Source organism: Nomascus leucogenys, chromosome 14 (assembly GCF_006542625.1).
Source record: "Nomascus leucogenys isolate Asia chromosome 14, Asia_NLE_v1, whole genome shotgun sequence".
In the NCBI taxonomy this organism is placed as follows: Eukaryota; Metazoa; Chordata; class Mammalia; order Primates; family Hylobatidae; genus Nomascus; species Nomascus leucogenys.
The window spans coordinates 5,686,786-5,713,529 of NC_044394.1; the positions used below are offsets into that span (position 1 = coordinate 5,686,786).

At 40.4% G+C, this 26,744-nt stretch overlaps 1 protein-coding gene across 2 annotated transcripts in view; it reads left to right on the forward strand.

Annotated features, from left to right (window-relative positions):
- The window catches only part of ANKFN1 (ankyrin repeat and fibronectin type III domain containing 1), a 354,475-nt gene that overhangs the window by 35,407 nt on the left and 292,324 nt on the right, over positions 1-26,744 (forward strand). Inside the window, exon 2 of one of the 2 annotated variants that reach the window (XM_030827986.1) lies at positions 21,181-21,262. The exons of the other annotated variant lie outside the window; for it this stretch is intronic. Within the exon in view, the coding sequence (XP_030683846.1) occupies positions 21,251-21,262 (12 nt within the window). The 5' untranslated portion in view covers positions 21,181-21,250. The remainder of the gene's footprint in view (positions 1-21,180; positions 21,263-26,744) is intronic. 2 annotated transcript variants of the gene reach the window in all.

Here is a 26,744-nt window from a genome sequence, read left to right on the forward strand (position 1 = left end):
AAACTTAATGTCTTTAAACAACGTAAATTTATTCTCACAGTTCTGGAACCGGAAGTCTGAAATCAAAATGTCATTGATTTTGAAAAAGGCAAGGAAGAGGAATCTGTCTTAAAGCCTTCTTCCTTCTAGGGGGTTTAAAAGATATTCCTCTTCCTTGCCTTTTTCAGCTTCTAGAGGCTGCTTATGAAATAATAAGAGATAATAATTATTATAAGTATTAAATAAGTATATGTGTTTCTTAAATATGTATATGCATATGTATTTCTTATATATAAGAAATAAAATAAGATATATATGTGTGTGTATATATATAGATAGATAGATATAGATGAAATATACACATTGGTCTCTGCTCCCAGTTATTTACACAGAGCTCTTGAAACACGTATGCTTTTCTGAGTGATAGGCGTATTAGAATCATCTTTTGTGCTAATATTTGGTCTCTGACCTGGTCTTTGACTCAGAACTCCTAAATCCCTCAGAATATCCTGGGTGACAGGAGTGTCTTTTGCCCTAATGAGGCAACTCTTGATGAGCTCCTAGATGGCTTCAGGATGGGGGTTAGTCACCAGAAAGACCAAACCTTGATTAGAAGCTCAAAATTTTCAGTCCCATTTCCCCATCCTCTAAGGAGAGCATAGGGACTGGAGACAGAGTTAATCAATCCTGCCTATGTGGTAAAGCCTCTGTAAATACCCCTGAGCTAGAGCTTCTGGGTTGGTGAACACATAGGAGTACTGGGAGGGTGGTGCACCGGGAGACAACATAAAAATCCCACACCTCTTCCCTATACCTGGCCCTTTGCATCTCTTCCATCTGGCTGTTCCTGAGTTGTATTCTTTATAATAAACTAGTAAACCTAAGTAAGTAAATGTTGCCCTGACTTTTTGTGAGCCATTATAGCAAAGTATCAAACATGAGGAAGGGGATGCAGGGACTCTCACTTTATAGCCAGTTGGTCAGAAGTGCAGGTGACAACCTGGGACTTTGGGGATCTGAAGTTGGATACAGTCTCATGGGACTGAACCCTTTAGCTGTGGGATCTAATGCCAGCTTATGATTGACAAACAGCTCCAAAAACACTATCTGCGAAGTCCCTTTTATCATATAATGTTGCATATTCACAGGTTTCAGAGATTAGGATTTGGACATCTTTGAGGGGGCTATAATTCAGCCTACCACAGCTGGAATAAACAAAACTTCAGTCTGAATTTGTAATTCTGCTCTATCATTCATAAATACAATTCTAAGACTTGTGGTTTCAATGGAACAAAATAGAGAGCACAGAAGTCAACCCACATAAATATAGTCAACTGATCTTTGACCAAGAAGCAAAGGCATTGTCATGAAGAAAAGACAGCCCTTTCAACAAATGATGCTGGGACAACTGGACATCCATGTGCCAAAAAAAAAAAAAAATCTAGACACAGACCTTATACATTTCACAAAAATTAACTCAAGATGGATCACAGACCCAAATAAAAAGCATAAAACTCCCAGAAGATACATAGGCAAAAATGTGGATGGTCTTTGATTTCACAATGACTTTTTAAATGCAATACCAAAGGCACAATTCATGAAAGAAAATATTGATAAGCCGGACTTCATTAAAATTAAAAATTTCTGCTCTGCAAAAGATACTGTCAAAAGAATGAAAAGACAAGCCACAGACTGGGAGAAAATATTTGCAAAAGACATATCTGACAAAAGATTGTCATCTGAAATATATAAAGAAATCTTAAAACCCAACAAGAAGAAAACATACAAGTTTATTTAAAAAATGAGGCAAAGATCTTAACAGATACCTCACCAAAGAAGATATACAGATGGCAAGTGAGCACATGCAGAGGTACTCCGTGCCTTTTGTCACTAGGGAACGAAAATTGAAACAGTGATATACCACTATACACCTATTACAATGGCCAAAATCCAGACTGCTGAGAACATCAAATGCTTGTGGGGATGTGGAACAACAGGAACTCTATTCGTTGCTGACAGCAATGCAAGCCATTGTGGAAGACAGTTTGGTGATTTCTTACAAGACCGAACATACTTTTGCTGTACTACCCAGCAATCACACTCCTTGGTATTTATCCTAAGGAGGTGGAAACGTATATCCACACAAAAACCTGCACATTGATTTTTATAGCAGCTTTATTTATAATTGCCAAAGGTTGAAAGAAACCGAGACATCCTTTAGTTTGTGAGTGGAAAAACTGTAGTACATCAGGCAATGAGGTATTATTTAACACTAAAAGAAATGAGCTAACAAGTCATGAAAAGACATGGGGAAGCCTAAATATTTATTACTAAGTAAGAAAAAGGCAACATATTGTATGATTCCAACTATATGACGTTCTGGAAAAGGCAGAACTATGAAGACAGTAAAAAGATCAGTGGTTGCCAGTGGTTAGCAGGGTGGGAAGGATGATTAAGCAGAGCACATAGGATTTTTAGGTAGTAATATTCTGTATGACACTATAATGTTGGATACACATTAATACATGTGTCTTAAACCCACAGAATGTACAACACTGAGAGTTAACCCTAATGTAAACTCTAAACTTTGGGTGACAATAATGTGTCAGTGTTCATCAATTGTAACAAATGCACCACTCTGGTGAGGGGAGCTAGGCAGGTGCGTGAGCAGAGGATACATGGGAAATCCCTGTACCATCTATCAATTTTGCTGTGAATCTAAAACTACTCTAAAAGAGAAAAATCTATTTAAAACAAAAACCAACAATATAGATGAACCATCCTTTCCCTCCTTCCTATCATTCATCTCTGTTCTCTATGACTCATGTAGACAGCTGAAGATGTTTCATGAACGAAAAGGGGGAGAAGAAACAGAAGGCACTTTGGGAGCAGGCACATGAGTTGCATCTCTTAGCTCCCTTTTTTGCATTACAATGAATATTTGATCAACCTATTTGAACAGTTCACCCTAAGAGCATTAATATTCCTTTGGCCTTCAAACTCCTCCATCTAGATTGGCGTCTTCCTTGGCTCTTTCAGGAAGTTGGGTGGCTTTTTTGGTGCTCCCATGCACTTTGCACACAATACAAATAGAACGTTTACCATTTTGAATGTTAAAAACTCACTTGTAATCCAGAAATCATGTTTTCTCCCTCTCTAGACTCTATGCTTCTCGAAGACTGTGTTTAATTCATCTCTGTCTATTCAAGGGTCTACCTAGCTCCTGCAGGCAAGTCTTTGGTAAACATATATGGGACGAGTGTGTTATAGAGGATTTTATTTTACACAGTCACAGGTCCAGAGGCAAATTCAGTTCTTACTGGTTCCCTTTGCTTGGCCCCCATCTCTAATTGCCTTATTTCCTCCATGTCATTGTCTCTAACCCTGGTGCCAAACCTCCGATCTTTACTTCAACAACTGGCTCTGTAGGAAAACCCAGGACCCAGAGGGAAGCAGATGCTTATATGCTCAAAGCAAAAAGAATAACTCTGAGCCCATTTCCTTCTCCTCATCAAGTAAACTCTCAAGGGTCTATGACAGCAGCCAGACTCAGGGCAAATGACTTAAAGTATCACTCAGCATATTATTCTCTTTGCTCTGCGAGTGCCTACAGCTTTTCAGCTTCCATTCCATAACAGGGCATGTATCTTTATTAGTGATGTTCCCATGTACTTAAATAAGAAGAAAAAATAAAATAAGGAGAAAAAATAAAAATGCTCAGGCATAGTACATTTATATGCCACATTACAGTATAATTAGTTCCTCCCTCAAATATTTTAACACTACTTATTAACATAAAAAGGGATACTTAGGAGAAAAGATGATATCAAGTAAAGCATTCAAAATGTGAAGGTATGGGCTTTCTCACCTTGGAAGGCTGAGGCAGGAGGATCGCTTGAGACCTGGAGTTTGAGACCAGCCTGGGCAACATGGCAAAACCGCACCTCTGCAAAAAATACAAAAATTAGCCAAGTATGGTGGCTCGTGCCTGTAGTCCCAGGTACTTGGGAGGATCAACTTGAGCCCAAGAGGTTGAGGCTGCAGTTATCCATGACTGCACCACTGTGCTCCAGCTTAGGCAACAGAACCCTGTCTCAAAAAAGGCAAAACAACCACCACCCCCACAACAAAAGTAAAGTCATGACACCATTTAGGGGACATGTAGATATAAAGAATTATTGTTTCCTCCAGGTATTCAGTCAAGTAATTCTACTAGGGAATCAAGTATGAGAATTGAAGGTTTAATCAGAGTTGTAGCCAGGAGGACTGGATCAAGTACCTTTCAATCCTGAGAAAGGGCCACGCAAGGTGGCTCACATCTGTAATCCTAACACTTTGGGACACCAAGGCAGGAGGATCACATGAAGCCAGGAATTCTAGACCAGTCTGGGAAACATAATGAGACCCCTGTCGCTACAAAATTTAAAAAAAAAAAAATTAGCAGAGCATGGCACCATGTACCCTGTAGTCCTGGCTACTCAGGAGGCTGAGGTGGGAGGACTGCATGAGCCCAGGAGTTTGAGGTTGCAGTGAACTATGAATGCATGACTCCACTCCAGCCTGGGTGACAGAACAAGACCCTGTCACAAAGAAAAAAACAAAAAATCCTGAGAAGGAAGATTCCCTGATGCTCTTTTTCATTTTGAGCTGCCATAGTTGTTCTGGTGCCTGATAGAATATTAAGGACTTGGGAAGAAGTTATGGCCCATCAGAAAGGTCGTGCACATTGTGTCATGCAAATGACCCTTTCTAACCTGGCAATTTGAAATCCTGATGTGAGCAGCTCTAAGGGTGTCTTGATTTGAATTGTGTCAGTATTTACTTCACTGATACAACTTTACTGTTGGATATTTCCTAGTACTTCATAAAAAACACTTTTGTGTTTGTTCAAATGAAAGAAGATTTGTCTCCCAGGAAAACCATTTAAACATGTAGAGGCTGCAATCTCATTTTCGAATATTAGGTTTCATTTTATGACATATCATGCTGTTTAGTACAGCGTATCTACATTAAAAAGCATGAACAAGTCAGCCTTGTTCTGTTCCATTCCTGTCCCTCTCTAATGTACATTTATGAAAACACAGACCTATCTGATTCTGCACACACTGTACAATATTTTATCGATTACAGTGGAACTTAGTTATATCGTGTTTCCAGAGACTGAGAAAAGAAAACATAGAAAGTAGGAAACACTGAATTTGATTATGCTAGGCGTGGAGTTTAAAAGACCTGAATTGTGGGGAGGTCTTGTATGTGGGAATAATAAAAATAGGTTTTACTAAAAACTACCCTTTTACAAACCATCGGACAGAGGTATCCCTAGTGTATTCCTTTGTGTCTAGACATATAGTACACACAGCAAATTCCTAGGGAGGCTGCTGTTACTTTCCATTTTCTTCTGCATTTTCCTCACTGCTAAACTTTAGTTAGGCTGCTGGCGTCTCTGGATGATTATCCCAATGGACTTCTAACTAACCTGCTGACTGCAGGAACTCTCTCCTCAGTTAGCAAATGCTCTGAAAAGGACAAATCCCCTTAAAAACGCTTTATGTCTTCTGACTACCTGGATTTATATCCTTCAAAGACTTAAACCAAGTGGAAAATAATTTACATCCAAAGATCAGCTAAACCGGCAGTCCCCAGCCTTTCTTGCACCAGGGACCAGTTTTGTGGAAGACAATTTTTCCATGCACAGGGGCGTGGGAAGGCGGGGGATGCCTGTGATATGTGCCTGTAGTTTCAGCTACTCGGGAGGCTGAGGTGGGAACATTGGTCGAGCCCAAGAGGTCGAGGCTACAGTGAACCATGATCGTGCCACTGCACTCCACCCTGGGCAACAGAAGGAGACTGTCTCAGAAAAGACAAAACAACGCTAATGTGAACTGTGCATGTGAGGGATCTAAGTTGCACATTCCTTATGAGAGTCTAATGCCTGATGATCTGAGGTGAAGCAGTTTCAGGATGATTACAATGAAACTTAGTTGTACTGTGTTTCCAGGGACTGAGAAGACAAAACACAGAAATTAGGAAACACTGAATTTGATTGTGCTAGGCACAGAGGTTAAAATACCTGACCTATGGGGAGGTCTCGTATATGGGAATAATAAAAACAGGTTTTACTAAAACTACCCTTTTATAAACCACTGGACAGTTTCAGGATGAAACTGTTCCACCTCACGACCTCGATCTCTCACATGCGCAGTTCACGATAGGGTTGGCGCTTCTATGAGAATCTGATGCTGCTGCTGATCTGACAGGAGGAAGAGCTCAGGCAGTAATATGAGTGATGGGGAGTGGCTATAAGTAGATGAAGCTTTGCTTGCTCACCCACTGCTCACCTCCTGTTGTGTGGCCCCATTCCTAACAGGCCACCCACCAACAGGTACCAGTCTGCAGCCTGGGGGTTGGGGACCCCTGAACTAAACATTTGTCCTTATTTTCTTCTTTTTGGTTTTATTTCCACATTTCACTCTTCAGTGTATCTGAAAATTAGTGTTTTCTATGAGGTAAAAATTACTATTTTTTCTCCCAATATTCAACTATTTATAACGCCTTTTCTTAGGTGATCCTTCCTTCCCCGCTGATCTGTATTTTCTCCCATGTTGTGTAAGGAGATGTTTCAGACACGTGGGTCTGTTTCTGGGCTCTCAGCTCCATTCTGCTGTCTTCCTGCCTATTCCTTCCCAAACACAACTCTGATTTAAGGAATGTAGCTTTGGGAATGTTTTAATGCCAGGTAGGGATCGCTACCACCTTCTTTAATCCTTTTTCTTAATAATTATTTAGCTCTTCTTAGTAACCTGTTCTTGAAGATAAATGTTAGATTCATTTAGGAGTTCTGGATATATTCCACTGAGCTCTTGGTTGAAATTTCATTAATCCTAAAAAATACATTTTGAGAAAATTTATGTCTTTACATTATTTGCTCTGCTCATATGAGAATATGGCATGGCCCCCATCTTTTCATCTGCTTTTACGTCTCTGATACATTTTTTCCTATAAGTCCTGCACATTTTGTGGTTTTGTAGGTTACCTATAGTTGCTTTATATTTTTTGTTGATAATCCAAATACAATTTTTCCCATTATGTTTTCTGGCTTGTTATTGCTGTTACAGAAAAAAAAAAAAAGACACAGACTTTTAAATGTTTGTTTCATACTTTATGACCTTACTGAACTCTCTTCTATTCCAACATTTTTTCTGTCAATTCTTATGGGATTTTTAAGAAGATATTTTCTGAAAATAATGATTTTCTTTTCTCTTTTCCAATAGGCAAAGGTCATGCTCTTCATTTCTGCTCTGGTTCTCATTACATTGGCCTGAACTTCCAGAACAATACGAAATCACAAAATCAATTTTGATCTCCCAACTTTGATGTTTCTCTCTCCCCAGCCCAGCTCCTAAATATCCTCCTTTTCCTGGCATTTGAATTTGACTCCCCTTAGTGCATTCCAGCATTTCTCTGTGTCTTGGATAAGAGCTCCCTTTTCTAACACTCATCCCATGGAACTTCATCCTCTAATCTGTCCAGGTGTACCAGGCAGGGTCGCCAGATAAAATTGAGGACACCCAGTGAAAACTGAATTTTAGATAAACAACAAATACGCTTTTAGTATAAATGTGTCCCATGCAATATTTGGAACACATTTATACTAAAAACCTATTTGTTGTTTATCTGAAATTTAGATTTCACTGGGAATCCTGTGTTTTTCTTTGGTAAATCTGGCAACCCTAATGCCAGTTCCAATTCTGAAGCCAAGTTCACATCTGGGATCACACATCTCTATGCACATTTGTCTATTATCATTTCTTTAATATTCTGCTATAATGATATGTTCATTTGCTACTTCACATCCTCAGAAGCTGCTGGCAGCTAATGTATCCTAGGCATTTGGATGTTAAATGAATTTTCAAAATGCATGAATGATGGCAAGCAGATCATCAACTATTGAGTATTACTGGAACACATGAACTGTAAAATGTTTTGAGGCTTAAGCAGAGGAACAAACAGGTGTGACTGAATTTACTAACTGCCAAAGAATCCAAGAAAAAGAGAAAAGTACAGCCAGTTTTTAGAATTTTCAAAGCGGGAATTTTTTTTAATTCAGAAGATAAGTGAATATATGACTTTATCTTTTTATTATTAGAAAGAACCATGAGCACTGAAATGGAATCAAGAGACCCGGAATCTAATTCTGACTCTGCCATGAATTGGCTATTTGGCCATGCACAAGTCACTTCAACTTCCTGGTTTTAGTTGCTTCATCCGTAAAACAAGACCATTGCAATAGGAGTGGTTATCAAGCATTGTTTCAGTGGTGGGGTCCTTAGAAATGAAATACAGAGAACCTCAACATCTAATGCAGATAAAAGAAAGCAATTCTATTTGAAGAAGATGCAGCAAGTCCAAGAAGGTCCCCCAACTCAACTCCCCCTTGCCCTTCGGAGTGGCCCCTTAAGGAACTCTGTAGAACATTGGACACCCTTGGGCTGTACAGTCTTCAAGACCAGCGTCCCAATCTGCTTTGACATATGTACATGGTACCGTAGTATAATAATCGGGTACAGATTACCTGAGAAGATATAGGCATATAGATATATAGAGAGTAACATCTCAAGTAACCAATGCTTGATATCTACTCTTGATTCTTCTTTGATGAAGCAGAGGCAATCTATTAGTCTGAAGTCATCCCAATCCTCTATAGCTACAGTCTCATTTAATGAAAATAGTCATGGCGATGATGAAGGTCATCAGAAGATTCTGAAGCATTACATAAAAAGATTAATTTCTGTGGTATGCTAGATTTCTCCTTGCACCTCTCCAGAATAGCCCCAGTGGGTGGGACTACTGCAATCACCTTCCAATGGTGGAGCCCTCACAGTCCAATCTCTTTGCCTCCTCAAGAGTGACCCTTTCTAAATGACCACCCCATCATGTCACACACATTGCAGCCTTCCCACCATTACTGTTGCCTTTCATTGCTCTTAATATAAAATGAACAGCCTTCAGTGAAACTCACTCAGTCCTGGATACCTCTCAAGCACTCTCTCTCTAGCCAGGATGCTCCTACTCAAACCCACCATAGTTCCTCCCACCATCAAGCCTTTACATCGCTGTTCCTCTACCTAGAAAACTATTCCCTTCTCTCTTTTCCAAGTTAACACCAACTCATCTAGCAGACCTTTGTTTGAGCACTCCTTTCTCAGCTGTAAGTAGACTGCCTTATTGTACACTGTCATAGTGGCCCATATCCTCACAATCACTTGTTATTGTATATCCATGCTTGTTCATATGATTGTTTGATTAATGTCTATCTTCTTTACAAAACTATAAACTGTAAACCCCATAAAAATCCAGCAGCACAGTGTCTGACATGTAATGTATCCTTAATAAATACTTATTGATTAAATTACTTATGAGATAGAAAAATGTGTTCATACCTTTTACAAAGATTTGCCACAAGACTTAAGAACTAATGAGTGCTTTGGCTGATCGAATGTTATTTGTGAAAAAAACAATTTAGCTATTCAGTATATCTAATTCTCTATATATCTGTAATTGTTGTGACTTAATGTTTTATTCATACATTCATACCAGCCACAAGTAGGGAAAGATTACTCTAGCGTTTTTAACACAGAAAATTTAATGAAGTATTTTCACAGGGGTAAAACCACTGAAAAACTAAATAGGAGACCATAAGGCAACTCGCAAATTAGCAATAGCAGAAAACTACTACTTCCCCTGCACTGGAAGAAGAAATAAACTAGGGCCATCCAGTGGGCACTGAGACGATGGTGGGACAGTATGTCCATGGGAGCCAGAGCACAGAGGAAAAACTGCTTCTGCCAGAGATGCTTCTGGAGGCAAAGTGCAAAGGGCAGAAATGTCCTATCTTCCCCATTCCTCCAGTCCTTTAATCTTTTCCAACCTTTTTCCAGAGGCCAGAAGGCAAAGTAGCCTGGGAAGTGATTACACTTGATATACAACAGAGCAGGGGGAGAGTTGGAAATGGATGTGAGCTCAAAGAAACAGTAAAGCCTCATGGTACCCAAAGTAAATTATGTGATCAGCAATAGTATCACATCCAAGAGTTACAGAATTAGTACCTAAATGATTAGGAAGAGTCAAAGACTTTCTCCTCCTCAGCCTAGCCTAGAGTAGGGCTTTCCTAACTCGTCTCCATGCCTCCAGTCTGGGTGACCTTTGTATGGTTACCAGCATAATCTTCCTAAAACACTTGTATGCACAGAGAGGACACCAGTGGGGGCCTTCTTAGGTTCTCCAGAGTTTGTGGAATATTGAGGAAGCTTCTTATCCTAGCATTGCTAGCCTTCCAGTCTGCCCCTACCCTCCTCTCCAATTAACCTATGTATGATGAACCAAAGAAGCCCATACATCACCCATGCCGTTCCTGTTCCATTTCCCCCTCCTCCACACCCTTTTCACCATTCACCTATTCATCTTTTGGGGACCAATAAATATTCTGCCTCCTCCAAGAAGATATCCTTGATTTCATCAGCTCAGATGAAGTGACTCATAATGGAAGAACGTGGATTTGTATAGGGGTAGATTGTCCTTCATAATAGGGGGGAGATACCATGAAGTGTCCCTATATTAGAATATTATGGAACTGTTCAAAAAGGTTTTGAAAAAAATATAATGATGCAAAAGAATGCTCATTATCACGTAACTGTAAAAAGTAAAAACTCAAAACTGTATTTATAATTTTTTAAAATACATACACATGTATACACACATAAAATACTAATGAGAAATGTTAGCTAAAATGTTAACCCTTATTATTTTGGGGCCAGGGAAATTTGAGTTACTACCACTGTTGTCTTTTTAGACTTCTGTGGTATCTAAACTTTCTGTAACATGCTCTGCTTTTATTATGAAGGAAAATAAATAAAAGATACAATGAATGTGGACTTTGGATACACACAGGCCATTTCAGACCTTGATGAATATTCTCTCTCTTAATTCATACCATGATGTAGGTAATCTACTGTAAGTTTCCAGGCACATTTTTTATTTTTATGAATATATCATCATTCTGAAGGTATCCCTAAGTATCTAAGATCTCCACAGGACATACATACATCTTAGGCCTTTTCATCCCCAGTGCCCCAAATTGTAGTGCACACATCCCATACTTTTAATAAGGGACATAATGAAGACATCTCTTTTCCCCTGTCCATCTCCTGTGCCCATTCCCATCCAACGTCATGGTGATGCTCCCTTCCTGGTGCTTTTCTGACTGCCCTAGCCAAGTCTAGGCCCTCAATATCCATTCCTTATCTCCAGGACTTTGATCTCCGTAGCCAGTCTCCAAGCCGCGCGTCACACTGTGTTCAGGTTCATTTTCCTAAAACATGACCTCAGGGACTGAGGGAATGCCCACCATCTTGAGCCGGACTGGTTGCCATGCCAGAGGGCAAGCAGAGTTTCCAGAGTCTTGCCTCAGCAAATAAATGAGCTGTCAAGGAAGTAACTTCCTGCTCTTCATGTTTGCTCTTTACTCATTGGCTAGAACTAGTCATGTGATTTCATTCATGTACAAAGGAGTCAGGAAGTCAGCTCTCCATGTACCTAGAAGATGGAGAGTCAGAAATGTTGGCAAAGAGTGTAAGTAACTATTATGAGGCTCAGTAAAAGTTGGATATTGGTTTAGAATACAAGTTAGGCATAATCTAGCCCGGGGCATCTATTTTTATATAAAAAAAATATAACTAGCAAAGGAAGCTCGCAGTGGGATATAAATTGGGAGGAAGAGGGGCAAGAAATGGGCAAACTTTCAGACTATGCCTGATTTTTCTCTGAAATGATATCTTAATGGTCCCTCTTAGGAAATCAGGCACTGTTTATTTTATTTATTTATATTTAATTAATTAATTAATTTTTTAGAGATGGAGTCTCTGTTGCTCAGGCTGGAGTGCAATGGCACGATTTCGGCTCACCACAACCTCCGCCTCCTGGGTTCAAGTGATCCTCCTGCCTCAGCCTCCTGAGTAGCTGGGATTACAGGTGCCCGCCACCACACCCGGCTAGTTTTTGTATTTTTAGTATAGCTGGGGTTTCACCATGTTGGCCAGGTTCATCTCGAACTCCTGATCTCAGGTGATCCGCCCGTCTCGGCCTCCCAAAGTGCTGGGATTACAGGCATGAGCCACCACACCCAGCCTATTTTTATTTTTGAGACAGAGTTTTGCTCTGTCGCCCAGACTGGAGTGAAGTGGCATGATCTCAACTCACTGCAACCTCCGCCTCCTAGGTTCAAGTAATTCTCCTGTCTCAGCCTCCCGAGTAGCTGGGATTACAGGCACCTACCACCACGCCCAGCTAATTTTTGTATTTTTAGTAGAGCTGGGGTTTTGCCATGTTGGCCAGGTTGGTCTCGAACTGCTGACCTCAAGTGATCTGCCCACCTTGGCCTCCCAAAGTGCTGGGATTACAGGCACAAGTCACTGTGCCTGGCTCAGACACTGTTTATGATCATACATTACGGATTGGAAACCACTGTCATAATATAGACATTTCAAAATCAATGTCAAACCCTTTTGGTGAGCTTTGCCCCTGTACCTCCTCCCCATCCGTAATCCCAGCACCACTGGTTTTAAAAACTTTGTATTGGCTGGGCGAGGTGGCTCACGCCTGTAATCCCAGCACTTTGGGAGGCCAAGGTGGGCGGATCACGAGGTCAGGAGATCGAGACCATCCTGGCTAACACAGTGAAACCCCGTCTCTACTAAAAATACAAAAGAATTAGCCAGGCGTGGTGGCGGGTGCCTGTAGTCCCAGCTACTCGCGAGGCTGAGGCAGGGGAATGGTGTGAACCTGGGAGGCGGAGCTAGCAGTGAGCCAAGATCGCACCACTGCAACTCCAGCATGGGCAACAGAGCAAGACCCCATCTCAAAAACAAAACAAAACAAAACAAAACAAAAACTTTGTATTATACCCTCCTTGGCTCCATTCTCCTAAATCAAGATTTCCTTGGCTGCAGAAGGAGGCTTGCAAATCACTGTGATTTCAGGACTGAAGAGTTTATTTCTCCGTGGTACAAAGGGGTGACTACCCAGTCTTGTTCCCCAAAGTGCTATTCAGATCAAAGACATTAGCTGAGCTACTGAAATATTAATTAGCTGGGTACAATTGTCAAAAATTAGTTTCTGTGTGAACCAATTAAAATAATTGGGAGTTGTCAGCACTTCTAAATATTTATAAAAGTTGATGCAAATATTTATTTACATATCATCTGTTTGCAATTTTTATTTCTCCTGCTCTGCAAAGTTACTCATAAGCCGTTAGATCCTTTCTCTTGATACTTAAATTAAAACCTAAACTTATTCTACTCAACTGACAGAAAGCTAAAATATTTTTGTTTGAATTCATTTGACAATGTGTGTTTTTGGCAGTGTGTTTATATTCCCCATTTATAACGAAAAGTGATACTATAGCCATCCCTTCGAGGAGAAATTTCTGATTTTTTTTTTCATAGCCAATTCATTCTATTTTTCCATGTGGTATTCATTAAGTCATTCTCAACTTTGTTGATTTTCATTATATCTATAGAGTGTTAAAATTTCTTTCACACTTCTGCAATTGGTTAGCAATATTAGGCCAGCTTTGCTTGACATCTTTTATTGTGCATCAAATCTACACTAGTCCTGAAATATCAAGAAATGTCAGAATCTCTTGGTTAATAATCCCTCCCCTACAGGAGAAGTAATCACCTTTTCCTCTTCATACATCCCTTATCAGATCACAAGTCTCTTCATCACCTCAAAGCATGCTTCCATCCACATTTTCCCTGCCATTTTGAAATTTATTTTTCTGCTTTTCCTGTCTTTGAGAAATAAAGATCCTCCTGACTTTATAATGTTAACATTTGCATTAAAATACTTAAAGTTGATAAAGTTTATTCTTCCTATTATATATTAAATTTAAATTCATAATAGAAAATTTTGGAGAAAATGCCCACCACTTACCAATAGCCCTAGTGTACATTTCAGTGTATTTCCATTTATAGTTTTGTCTATATATAGTATTTTATTTGCTATGTTTTCATGTAATGGTCATATTATTATCTATTCAATTTTCTTCTGCTTTATTTTCCATTATATCATGAGCTTTTCCTCCAAGTAATTACACCTGTTCATAAAGTTCTCCCGTCCCCGTGGCCCATGGTTACATGATAGTCCCCTTAGTAGATGGATGTATACAGTTTAGTTGAGCAGGCTCTTACTAGATTTGAGAAGCACAGGATGGAGTTTGTTGCCTGCATCTAACTATTCAACCCCCCTTTCTGCTGGTAGGAAATATGCATGGAGAACGGCAAAGAAGACAATGGGATGGAAAGTACCAGGCCCCCGCTGTGGTTATCAGCTATGGATCACAGTGTTATCTGGGGGAGAAGCGTTGGCAGAAAGATCTGGAAAAAAGAGAAAATGTTTTTGGTTTCAGTTTTGTAAGAATGCCGGTCTAGCATTCGTGACCTGGGAGCATAATAATTGAACATAGAAATTTTGTGCCAAGCGATATGAAGAAATTAATACTATCCCCGTGCTTCCCATATCCTTTGGTAGGAGATGGGGATGGGCCCATGCATCCTGTGTCCTTTCTCAGAGAATGGCCCTTGAGACACTCCTCTCTACTTGCAAAATTAAGAAATTTCAATGGTGGCCTGTGTCTCTGGGTCTTCTTGTGGCTCAGTTCTATGCTATACATTTTAATGTTTTTAATTTCCAGTCCAGGTTTGAGCCCTACGTGTTGCCCCCTCCTCAGTGCTCAATCAAGGGTAGGTTTTTACAATAGCCGAGCATCCTCTACCTCTCAGAGCAGAGTGCTCCAAGAGGGAGAGGCCCCTGTCTAAGCAAAGTGCCTGGTTGTGCCTTCCCCAGAGTTTCAATCTTGTTCTACTTTTTGTATTTCTCCATCTGCAGCAGAATCACAGGAGGCAGTGTCTATTGTCTTTGCTTCCTACGCTGGAATTCTGTAGACTAGTGCTTCTCAAAACGTGCCCCCTGAACAGCAGCATCAGCGTCACCCGGGAGTTCATTAGAAATGCAGATTCTCAAACTGCCTGCAGACCTCTTGTGTCAGATACTCTGAAGCTGGGGCCCAGCAATCTGGATTTTGACCAGCTCTTCAGGTGATCCTAATGCACACTGTGGTTGAGAACCACTGCTGTAGTCATGTCTTTGAGTGATGCACCTCCCTGCTGGCATAGTTATCTCAACAGATCTTCCAACTGAAGCTCTTACGGATGCAGCTGCAGCTGGCTTGCTTAGGTAGGCATTCCATCCTTTACCACGTGCTTTTCCTTTCCTTGGTCCTTAAATCTCCAGGCCTTGAGTGAATTATGCTACTTCATTGATAGCCAGAACATTCATCTCTGCCACCTTCATTCCTCTTGCAGTGGCAAATGCCTCTGCTGTTTCATTTGTCTTCTCATTCTCCACTCTTTTCAAACAAACTCAGCTGTTTGTAAAAGTGTAATATTCTTCCTAATTTGGCTCCCTCCCTTTTCCATATGTGGTGCTAATACCTTGGCTGGATCATAGCACCTCTCTCCTGTTTCTTTCTCTTTCTCTTTGCTTTCATCCCCATTCATTTGTTTTCATCATGACACTATTCCAGATTTTGTCCTTTTAGATCCTCCTTAATAATAGATGTGAAGCCAGTAACTTCAGAAGCTGCCAAAATATCCATAGTTTAAGCAAATCTTGTCCACGTCCAACTCTCCAAGCAGGATACTTGTACCCATCAGCGCAACATCTGACTCCATCTGGACTCAAATATTGTAGCCCAGACTGGCTTTACTTAGACAAGATTTCTATTTTTTCTTATTTGAGACAGAGTCTCACTTGCTCTGTCACCCAGGCTGCAGTGCTGTGCAGCGATTTTGGCTTGCTGCAACCTCCGCCTCCTGGGCTCCAGCAATTCTCCTGCCTCAGCCTCCAGAATAGCTGAGACTACAGGCACATGCCACCAAGCCTGGCTGATTTTTTATATTTTTAGTAGAGATGGGGTTTCACTATGTTACCTGACGAATGCCAGACTGGTCTTAAACTCCTGACCTCAGGTGAACCACCTGCCTCAGCCTCCCAAAGCACTGGGATTACAGGCATCAGCCACCATACCCGGCCGTTAGACGAAGTTTCTCAATCTCAGCACTAGTGACGTTTTGGACTAGATAATTCTTTGTTGTGTGTGCATTATACGATTTTTAGCAGGCAGTAGCTTCACCCCCTCCCTGCCCCTCAAAATCCTGATTATCAAAAAATGTCTCCAGACATTGGCAGCTGTCCCCTGGGGGTAAGGTGCAAAATCTCCCGGGGGAAAGCCAGTGCCTTCGTCTATCTCATTCTCCCTGAACCTTCCATTAGAAGATTACCTGCATGCAGCTCCTCATGATATCCGCTGATCCTGCCTCACTGCTATAATAACTGTGTCATCTTGGCATTAGTGAAATAATCCCTGAAAAATTTCACTGTGATCTTCCTGGTCGTCCTTTATAGTCCAATACAAATTTTATACCCCTATTCAGTGTGGCTGTCCTATTCCTCAATGCCGCAGCTTTAAGAGTACATCTCCTAGTAGTCCCCCACGTCTGGACAATCTTTCAGGACAGAGGTTTCCTTTCTTTTCTTTCTTTGCTTGTTGGATGTTTAGGCACCAGTCATGATGCCTCTTTTATTTTATTATTATAATTCTTTTTTAAGACAGAGTCTTGCTCTGTCACCAGGCTAGAGTATCACGATCTCAGCTAACTGCAACCTCTGCCTCCCGGGTTCAAGCGATTCTCCTGCCTAGGCCTCCCGAGTTAGCTGGGACTACAGGCGCATGCCTTTAAGAGCATTTAAAACTTTTCAGGTTTCTATCATCCAACCTAGTCTCTAAAATAACATTTTTCCTAAAGAAGTAACTCCTTTTCTTCCACTCATTAAAGCATCTTCCATCATTTTTCTTTCATTTCCACCAGCTCATGTTCTAAATGCAAGATCAAAGCCTGTGGTTTAAACAATTCCATTCTTCCTTACCTCTCTGAGCAAATTTACCCTAGTGCTCTTATCCTATTGACACTATTTCAAAAGATAGAGAAAGAGGAAATCCTTTCTAAATTGTTCTATGAAGCCAATATCACCCAAATACCAAAACCAGGAAAGGATGTAACAAAAAAAGAAAACTACAGATCAATATCCCTGATGATGGGATATCAGTAGCATAACAGCACTAGGGTAAACTTACTCAGAAGGTTAAGGAAGAGTGGAATTACCCTAGTGTCCAGAAAACAGCTTTTTAAATATACTTCTTAGCTGAATGCCTGAAGAGAACAAACCAGGGGCCCCAATTCTCTTTAACCATTATCTGAAACCGGGTCTCCTAAATCACAGGTCATAACCAGATATGCATTTAAGAAATAATATCTTATATAAGAAATAAGCTGTATTGTTTTTAGGAGAGTGACTTTTTTATTATTTCAATAGGCTTTTGGGGAACAGGTGGTGTTTGGTTATATGAGTAAGTTCTTTAGTGGTAATTTCTGAGATTTTGGTGCACCCATCAGCCAAGCAGTGTACACTGTACCCAGTGTGTAGTCTTTTATCCCTCACCCCTCTCCCACCTTTTCCCCTGAGTGCCCAAAGTCCATTGTATCATTCTTTTTTTTTTTTTTTGAGACAGAGTCTTGCTCTGTCGCCCAGGCTGGAGTGCAGTGGCGCGATCTTGGCTCACTGCAAGCTCCACCTCCCAGGTTCACGCCATTCTCCTGCCTCAGCCTCTCCGAGTAGCTGAGACTACAGGCGCCCGCCACCACGCCCGGCTAATTTTTTGTATTTTTAGTAGAGACGGGGTTTCACCGTGGTCTCGATCTCCTGACCTCGTGATTCATCCGCCTCGGCCTCCCAAAGTGCTGGGATTACAAGCGTGAGCCACTGCGCCCGGCCTGTCCATTGTATCATTCTTATGCCTCGTGTCCTCATAGCTTAGCTCCCCACTTATGAGTGAGAATATACAATGTTTGGTTCTCCATTCCTGAGTTAGTTCACTTAGAATAATGGTCTCCAGTTCCATCCAGGTTGCTGCAAATGCCATTAATTCATTCCTTTTCGTGACTGAGTAGTATTCCATGATATGTATATGATAGATAGATAGTTGGATAGATAGATAGATAGATAGATAACGTATGCATCACATTTTCTTTATCCACTTGTTGACTGATGAACATTTGGACTGGTTCTATATTTTTGCAATTGCGAATGGTGCTGCTATAAACATGCATGTACAAGTATCTTTTTTGTATAATGACTTCCTCTGGGTAGATACCTAGGAGTGGGATTGCTGGATCAGGATGGTTTATTGACTTTTAGTTCTTTAAGGAATCTCTACACTGTTTTCCATGGTGGTTGCACTAATTTACATTCCCACCAACAGTGTAAATGTGTTCCCTTTTCACCACATCCATGCCAACATCTATTATTTTTTGATTTGTTGATTATGGCATTCTTTTTTTTTTTTTTTTTAGTAGAAAGGATTGGTATTTAACTTTATTGATGTTACAATCGATATAATTTTCTCATATCTTATCTCTAACAGTAAATATTGATTTTTATTCAGCATAAGTGATTTTTTCTCAAGTTTTAATATGCTTGCTGATATAATGTATAATAATTGTTATATTATATGTTTACAAAATTTACTATCTTTTACATAATTGTTTCTATCCAATTCTTTTTCTATAGCTCTCTTCTTCCCCAGTCCGGGCATTCCAACAGCTAAAAAGGATTGAAACAAAATAGAAATATTTTTGAACACAGTATATGATATAATATACTAAGATTTAGCATCTAGATAATTCCAATCTATGAGGTTATAAAGCAAAATAGTTGATGATTTCAATAAGTATTATTATTATGCCTGTAATTTAAAAAACCTTCTGTATACAGTGGGTTTGAAATAAAAATATGACACAAGAAGTGGGGTGGTATCATATTGTGGTTTTGATTTGCATTTCCCTGATAATTCATGATGTTAAGCATTTTTTCATATGTTTGTTGGCCATTTGTATATCTTCTTTTGACAAATGTAGATTTATGTCCTTAGCCCACTTTTTGATAGGATTGTTTTTTTCTTGCTGATTTGTTTGAATTCTTTGTTGTACTAGTCCATTCTTACGCTGCTATGAAGAAATACCTGAGATTAGGTAATTTATAAAGAAAAGAGGTTTAATTGACTCAGAGTTCTGCATGTCTGGAGAGGCCTCAGGATATTTACAATCATGGCAGAAGGCACCTCTTCACAGGGTGGCAGGAGAGAGAATGAGTGCCAGCAAGGGAAATGCCAGACACTTATAAACCCATCAGATCTCATGAGAATTCACCATCACAAGAACAGCATGGGGGAAACTGCCCCCTTGATTCAATTACCTCCCATCGGGTCCCTCCTATGATACATGGTGATTATGGGGATTAAAATTCAAGATGAAATTTGGGTGGGGACACAGAGCCAAACCATATCCCTTATAGATTCTGGATATTAGTACTTTGTCAGATGTATAGATTGCAAAGATTTTATCCCACTCTGTGGGTTGTCTGTTTACTCTGCTGATTATTTCTTTTGCTGTGCAGAAACTTTTTAGCTTAATTAAGTCCCATCTATTTATCTTTGTTTTTGTTGCATTTGATTTTGGGTTCTCGATTATGAATTCTTTGCCTAAGCCAATGTCTAGAAGGGTTTTTCCAATGTTGTCTTCTAGAATTTTTACAATTTCAGGTCTTAGATTTTAGTCTTTAATCCATCTTGAGTTGATTTTTGTATAGGATGAGAGATGAGGATCCAGTTTCATTCTTCTACATGTGGCTTTCCAATTATCCCAGCACCATTTGTTGAATAGGGTATCCTTTCCCTACTTTATGTTTTTGTATGTTTTGTCAAAGATCAGGTGATCGTAAGTATTTAGCTTTATTTCTGGGTTCTCGATTCTGTTCCATTGGTCTATATGCCTATTTTTTTTTGTACCAATACCATGCTGTTTTGGTGACTGTGGCTTTATACTATAGTTTGAAGTCAGGTAATGTAATATCTCCAGATTTGTTCTTTTTGCTTAGTCTTGCTTTGGCTATGCAGGCTCTTTTTTGGTTCCATATGAATTTTAGGATTGTTTTGTCTAGTTCTGTGAAGAATGATGGTGGCATTTTGATGGGAATTGCATTGAATTTGTAGATTGCTTTTGGCAGTATGGTTATTTTCACAATATTGATTCTACCCATCCATGAGCATGTGATGTGTTTCCATTTGTGTCGTCCATGATTTCTTGCTGCAGTATTTTGTAGTTTTCCCTGTAGAGGTATTTCACCTCCTTGGTTAAGTAAATTCCTAAGTATTTTAATTTTTTTGCAGCTATTATAAGAGGGGTTGAGTTCTTGATTTGATTCTCAGCTTGGTCACTCTTGGTGTATAGCAGAGCTACTGATATGTGTACATTAATTTTGTATCCTGAAACTTTTCTGAATTCACTTACCAGTTCTAGGAGCTTTCTGGATGAGTCTTTAGGGTTTTCTAGGTATATGATCATATCATCAGCAAACAGTGACAGTTTGACTCCCTCATTACCAGTTTGGATGCCCTTTATTTCTTTCTCTTGTCTGATTGCTCTGGCTAGGACTTCCAGTACTATGTTGAATAGAAGCAGTGAGAGTGGGCATCCTTGTCTTGTTCCAGTTCTCAAGGGGAATGCTTTCAACTTTTCCACTTTCAGTATAATATTGGCTGTGGGTTTGTCATAGATAGCTTTTATTACCTTAAGGTATGTCCCTTCTATGACGATTTTGCTGAGGGTTTTAATCATAAAGGGATGCTGAATTTTGTCAAATGCTTTTTGTGTGTCTATTGAGATCGCCATGTACTTTTTGTTTTTAATTCTGTTTGTGTGGTGTATCACATTTATTGACTTGCAGATGTGAAACCATCCCTGCATCCCTGGTATGAAACCTACCTGATCATGGTGGATTATCATTTTGATATGCTGTTGGATTCTGTTAGCTAGGATTTTGTTGAGGATTTTTGCATTTATGTTCATCAGGGATATTTGTCTGTAGTTTTCTTTTTTTGCTATGTTATTTCCTGGTTTCGATATTAGGGTGATACTGGTTTCATACAGTAATTTAGGGAGGATTATCTCTTTCTCCCTTTTGGAATAGTGCCAATAGGATAAGAAATAAGCCATGTGAAGAAATCCAGTTTGAGACCAGGAGCCTGTGGGCACACTACATGAATGAGAAGGTTAGTCTTTCAGCAGTCCTCCTTGAGGCTATGCAACTCCATGCAAAAGAAAAAGGAACCCAGGTTGGATCAGCTGAGCTACTAGTTCCAGTGCCTAGCACTATACCCAAAGGCCCAAACCACTCACTCTAGTTATCTTTATCTTGCATGGAATTTAGCTGGAGTCTTTTTGCTACTTGGTCCAAATAACACAACGTTGGTCTCAGCAGCACATTTACTACAAGCCATTGCTACCAAAGCAAGCCAGAAACTAAGACTGGCATTACCCTTTCATGCTAAAGCTGTTCACAATAGCTGTACCAAGAGCAGCAGCCTCACATCTGAGTTCTTTGTGTTTATTCTTAAGGTTTCCAGGCAGTGCACTAACTTATTAGGATTGAGATGCTAATCCTTCACCCCCTCTTCTTCACTAAATGGTATCAAAGCATCAACTTTATTGATAGCCAGGGAGTATCCAGTAACTTTAAAATACAAAGCAGCTGGGAAGCTTGACTAAAGAAGCCAAACCAGGGTTTCTAACTACCCTTCTCTGAACTGAAGAGCCTGGAGCTGGCACCAGAGCAATGTGACTCAACCATCCCTCACACGCTGAAAAGCTGGCCCCAAGAGAGCAGGTCCCTGACTTGCAGCATCAACACAGGAACCCAGGTCTCTGTGCACACAAGAGCAGTGGCTGTAACCGGCAAGCCTACCACTGTAGAAACATGGCGCACACTGGATGTCTGGTTTTGCACAGTCTAATAAGACAGTCTCCTCCTGGACAGAGGAGAAAGTAAAAGGGTGAAGAGAGAAGTCAGTCATTCTCACTTCACATCCCTCACTCATGTGTGGGAGTGTGGAAGCCTCCACCTCAAGGAAAACAGAGGGAGGCAGGAGGCAGGAGAAACATTTCTCCCTCTCCATCTATTTAAGCTGTCTACACCTTTCCCCTGATTTAAGAAAGCTTTGCTATGTACCAGGTGCCATCCTAAGTGCTGCCCACAGAGTAACACATTTCAACTTTCTAACAATCTTGGGGGAAGACTAACATGATCTCTGGTTTACAAAGGAAATTGAGGCTGCAGTAATTTGGGATTTCCGTCCACGTAACTCTTACCCCAAAAGCTGTTCTTAAAGCAATAAGCACATGGCTATTTAATATATGCTGAAATCCCTTTGAGTTTCACTTCAGTTCACTTAAACATTTCATATGTTAGGGATCGTATTGTGCCCAGGGAGGCAAAGGATGGGAGGACAGTCCTGAAGACTTGTTATTAATATATATCCACACATCCCAAATGGGCATTCTCATGTCCCAGGAAGCAAGACAGTAGTACGGCAGGTTTAAAACTAGGGTGTCTCTTACTCCAGATATAGGTATAAAAGATGGATTGAGTGACCTCAGTGGCAATTAATTTAAAACATTTTAGTATTAATACAAACTAGAATGTATTTGGGAGTTGAAGCACAATTAGCCTGTATTTATTAAGAGAATACATCAGACTTCACAAAAATGTGGGGAGGTCTCTTTGGCATATCCTCAAACCTCTGGGGATGTGCCTTTAACTCACCTCTGTTGTAGAGCTCTTTTAGTAGAAAACTTTTAGAGGAACAAAATATGCATTAATAAGAATACATCCAAGATACACAGTGATGATCTCTGTCTGAGATGGTGAAGCTTGAGGGGCGGAGGGCATCAAGAAAAGCTTCGCAGAGGGGCTGCTGCCTTTCTAAGCCAAAATTTGTCAAAGAGTAGGAAAAGTAAGTTTTGAAAATAGATAAGCCAGGAGCGTGGCCTGAGATAGTTACATCTCTGAGATTACATCTTTCTGTATTGAAAAATGGAATGATGCTCCCCATTGCACAGGTGATTTGGAGATTCAAATTAGATAATGCGTATGCCTCATACATACATGGTTAGCAAAAAAGAATGCTAGTGTCTCCCCCCGTCATTCTGTCTTCAACTGCAGCTCCCACTAACTCCTCATTCTCTCTAACCTGGTTTCCACTCCTTCCACTCTGCAAAATATCTTTCTCTAAGATTTCCCCTGACCTTTCCATCACTAATCCCAAAGGCTACTAGTGAGCCCTCATTCTCCTAGACCTCTGGAATATTTAACCCACTTGTCCTCTTCAGCCCATTTGAGTCTATTTCTCCTAATGGTTTCCATTATCTGCTGCTGTTGTCCTCTGTGGGAAAAAATGGGCTAACATGCAAACAAAAAATATACAGCTACTAAAAATAAGGATGTATAGCAATGTGTACTGATATGTATAACCCAACTGCCCCAAGGCCTCTAGCCTTTTGGGGCAGTAACCCTTTCCTTTCATAACCGAGTTAAATAAATAAGTCCCCATCCACATAACTGGAGGAAATCCACCCACTTTTCCAATATCTCTGAGGATTTCCTGCATGATGCTTATGTTCACCTATGGTTATCTATCATCCTCGTCTCCAAACTCCTGCCTCTGGTGTAGAGTCACCTTTTGTGGCCAAGTAAGTTGGGCTCTGTACAAGGAAGCTGTATACTTTAGCCCTGACTGGGGATGATCCTGGAGCAGCAGAACACCGTGGTTAGGTGTGACAGCACCACACTGCCTGAGTCCAGATCCTGAATCTATCGCTTGCCAGCTGTGACTTTGGGCATTGTATTTAACTTCTCTGTCTGACCTTCACCACACCCAGTTTCCTCATCTGTAAATTGAGACGAGAATAGCACCTACCCTACAGGGTTATTGTGTGAGAAAGCCCACTACCCATAAGGTGAGAAAACACACTGAGAAGGCTGAGACAGAGGTGAGTTTTCTCAACTTAGAATAGGAGTCCAGAAAACACAACGAAAGGGACAAGAACAGGAAGATGGAGGGGCATGGGCCCGAGAAGAAAGAATCTGATTGAGACAGGAAAGAAGGAGCTCAGGGTAGCCCAAGCATAGGTTTTTCACTTGGCAGAGGAGGTACGATTCATGTAGATGAAGGGATCAGAAAGCTGCAAAACTAGTTGGGCACAGATAGGGCCAGCTCCATGGGCTTGCACTCAGTGAAGCCACACAGGACTCTGTGCTCAGTTTAATGCTCTGCTGTCACTGTCTTGAAATTCTTAATAATTTTATAACATGGGGCACCATTTTATCATTTTTTTCACAGAGCCCCACAAATGATGTACCTGGTCCCGGGCACAGGTATCGGTGCCAGGGGCAGCGTGGGTGGGAGGCTGCTGGGCAGACAGAATTGTGTTGCTGGAGAAGCCTAGAGGTTCACTGCACTCTATTGAATAGCCATGATGTGTTGAATATGCTAGACACCATGGAGGGTAAAAAGATGAGTAAACAGTTGCCTGAGTTCATGCTCCGATTCATAAGGAATTCAAGCCATTTACTCTCCTGTTAGAGGAGTTTTAGAGCAGCATCAATTGAGGTCATCTTTTGTGAGAAAGAACTTCAGCGTGGCTTTTTTTTCCCCAAATTTCATGTATGTAGGCTTCATAATATTTTGTAAGTGGCCTCAAAGTAAATGTTCTATTAAAATTGATAGCTAAATATGTAAACACTGGTCATTGATCAGCTTTCACATTATCCACAGCAGTTTTGAAAGCAGATCCTTTATTCCTTGCCAAAAACTACCGCTCTGATATTGGAATAACTAATCCTTGGAAATTTATTATTTAATTATAACATTTGGACAGTAGCCTAGAGGCATGAAAGATTTCTGTGAGTCCTTATTGTCAACTGACAACTTGGAGTTAGAAATTTGAAATATCTGAAAGTTGAAAATATTCAGAGTCGGATCACAATTACGTCACATAGAAAAGATTTGAATATAAATGGAACTTCAAGGCATCATTGGAGAGTCTTTAGTCAAAGAGCTCTTATTCTGCTTTTTTATTCTAGCAGGGTTATTACATTGAAGTGGCTAGTGCAGAAATCAAAGACCTTTCTAAATGTTGATGTCAGTTAATTGGAGAAGGGTGATTTCCATAGATGATATGCTCCACTAGAAAAAGCACAAAAATGGGAGCCAAAAGACCTAATTCTATTTTTTAAACAAGGCATACTCCTCTATGCCTCAATTTACCCATCTGTAAAGCAAGGCCTCAGGTGGAGGACCCCACCTTGTTAATGATGCCGCTCTTTAGGTGAAACTCTGCCCAGATCAGCCTGAAGGGCCTTCCTGGCCTTCTACACCTCAAATTCAGCATCTCATGGGATAATTAAGCTTACTGGGAATTCTAGTCAGAGAAATAATGCTCAAAGAAGGAAAGCTTCCATTGTAGGATGTGAAATAAAAGGAAGAAAAAGGAAAATGTAAACAGAGAAGATGACAATGGTGCAGTCAAAGCTTATAAGCTTAAACGCCACCCTTAGAATCTCTGCAAAATCCTGGGAGATAACATTCTCTCACCCACATCAGGACTTTAGGACAAGGGAGGAATCTTACTCTGCAGAACAGTAAATAATTGAGGATTGAATACGAAGCATCCCTGTCATTAAAGGACCTCCCCCCATCCTTCCAGCCAGCAAAAATTTCACACTGCCCTCCCTTCTCCAGAGATCTCACCTCTCTACTGCTCAACAAACTCCCCCTAGCTGACTTTAGGAATTTCATCCCTCTCACTGTCTTCCGTAGCAGCATTTGGTTCCTAGACCACTGATTCAAGGTCTAGACCAACTGTGCATTTGCTAAGTCAAAGACCGTTTCCTCATGGTTTCACTTTTAGTGACTCCAAAGTGTTAGCAGAGTTCTTCAAAATTCCACCACATTATGTTGAACGGAATGCATAGAGCAGTGGTTCTTAATTGAGGAGGAAGGGCCCAGCAATTGTGCCCCTCCAGCAACATTTGACAGTGTTTTGTGACATTTTTGTTGTCACAAATGACGAAGAGGATAATACTGGCATGTGGCAGGTAGAGGCCATGGACACTGCCAAATATCCTACAATGCACAGAACAGCCTCCACAACACAGAATCAATCAGGCCCCAAATGTCCATAGTACTAAGGTTGAGAAACCAATATAGAAATTTATTTTCCCACTGTTATGAGTAAGTTCATCTCCCCTTCAAAGGCAAAGGAAGCTAGTCAGTTTAGCTTTTGAATAATAATTTTTTTCACCATACTGTGTTTAAAAATAATTTGTACTCGTCTTTCCCCAGTTAAGGGGTTTTGGGTATAGAACTTTTAAATGATGTCTGTGTTCCCTGAAGAATAATTAGTGACTTCTAGATTTCTAGCACTATTATCTCTAATAGATTTACTTGCTAGGATCTCAACAGTTACATGTCCCAGTGGCTCCGCAAATTCAACGTGTCTAAAACTACTTTGGCCACAGCTATAGCTTAAAATTTCATCCTTTCTCACCTGCATTCTGCCTCCTAGTGAGTCATTAGATTCCAACAAAATCTTCTCTCATGTTGCTCATTTCTGTGGCTAACCATATCAACTACCCCATTCTCCAGGCATCACCTAATCCCCTATTCACATCCAATAGATCACCTGGTCCTGCGA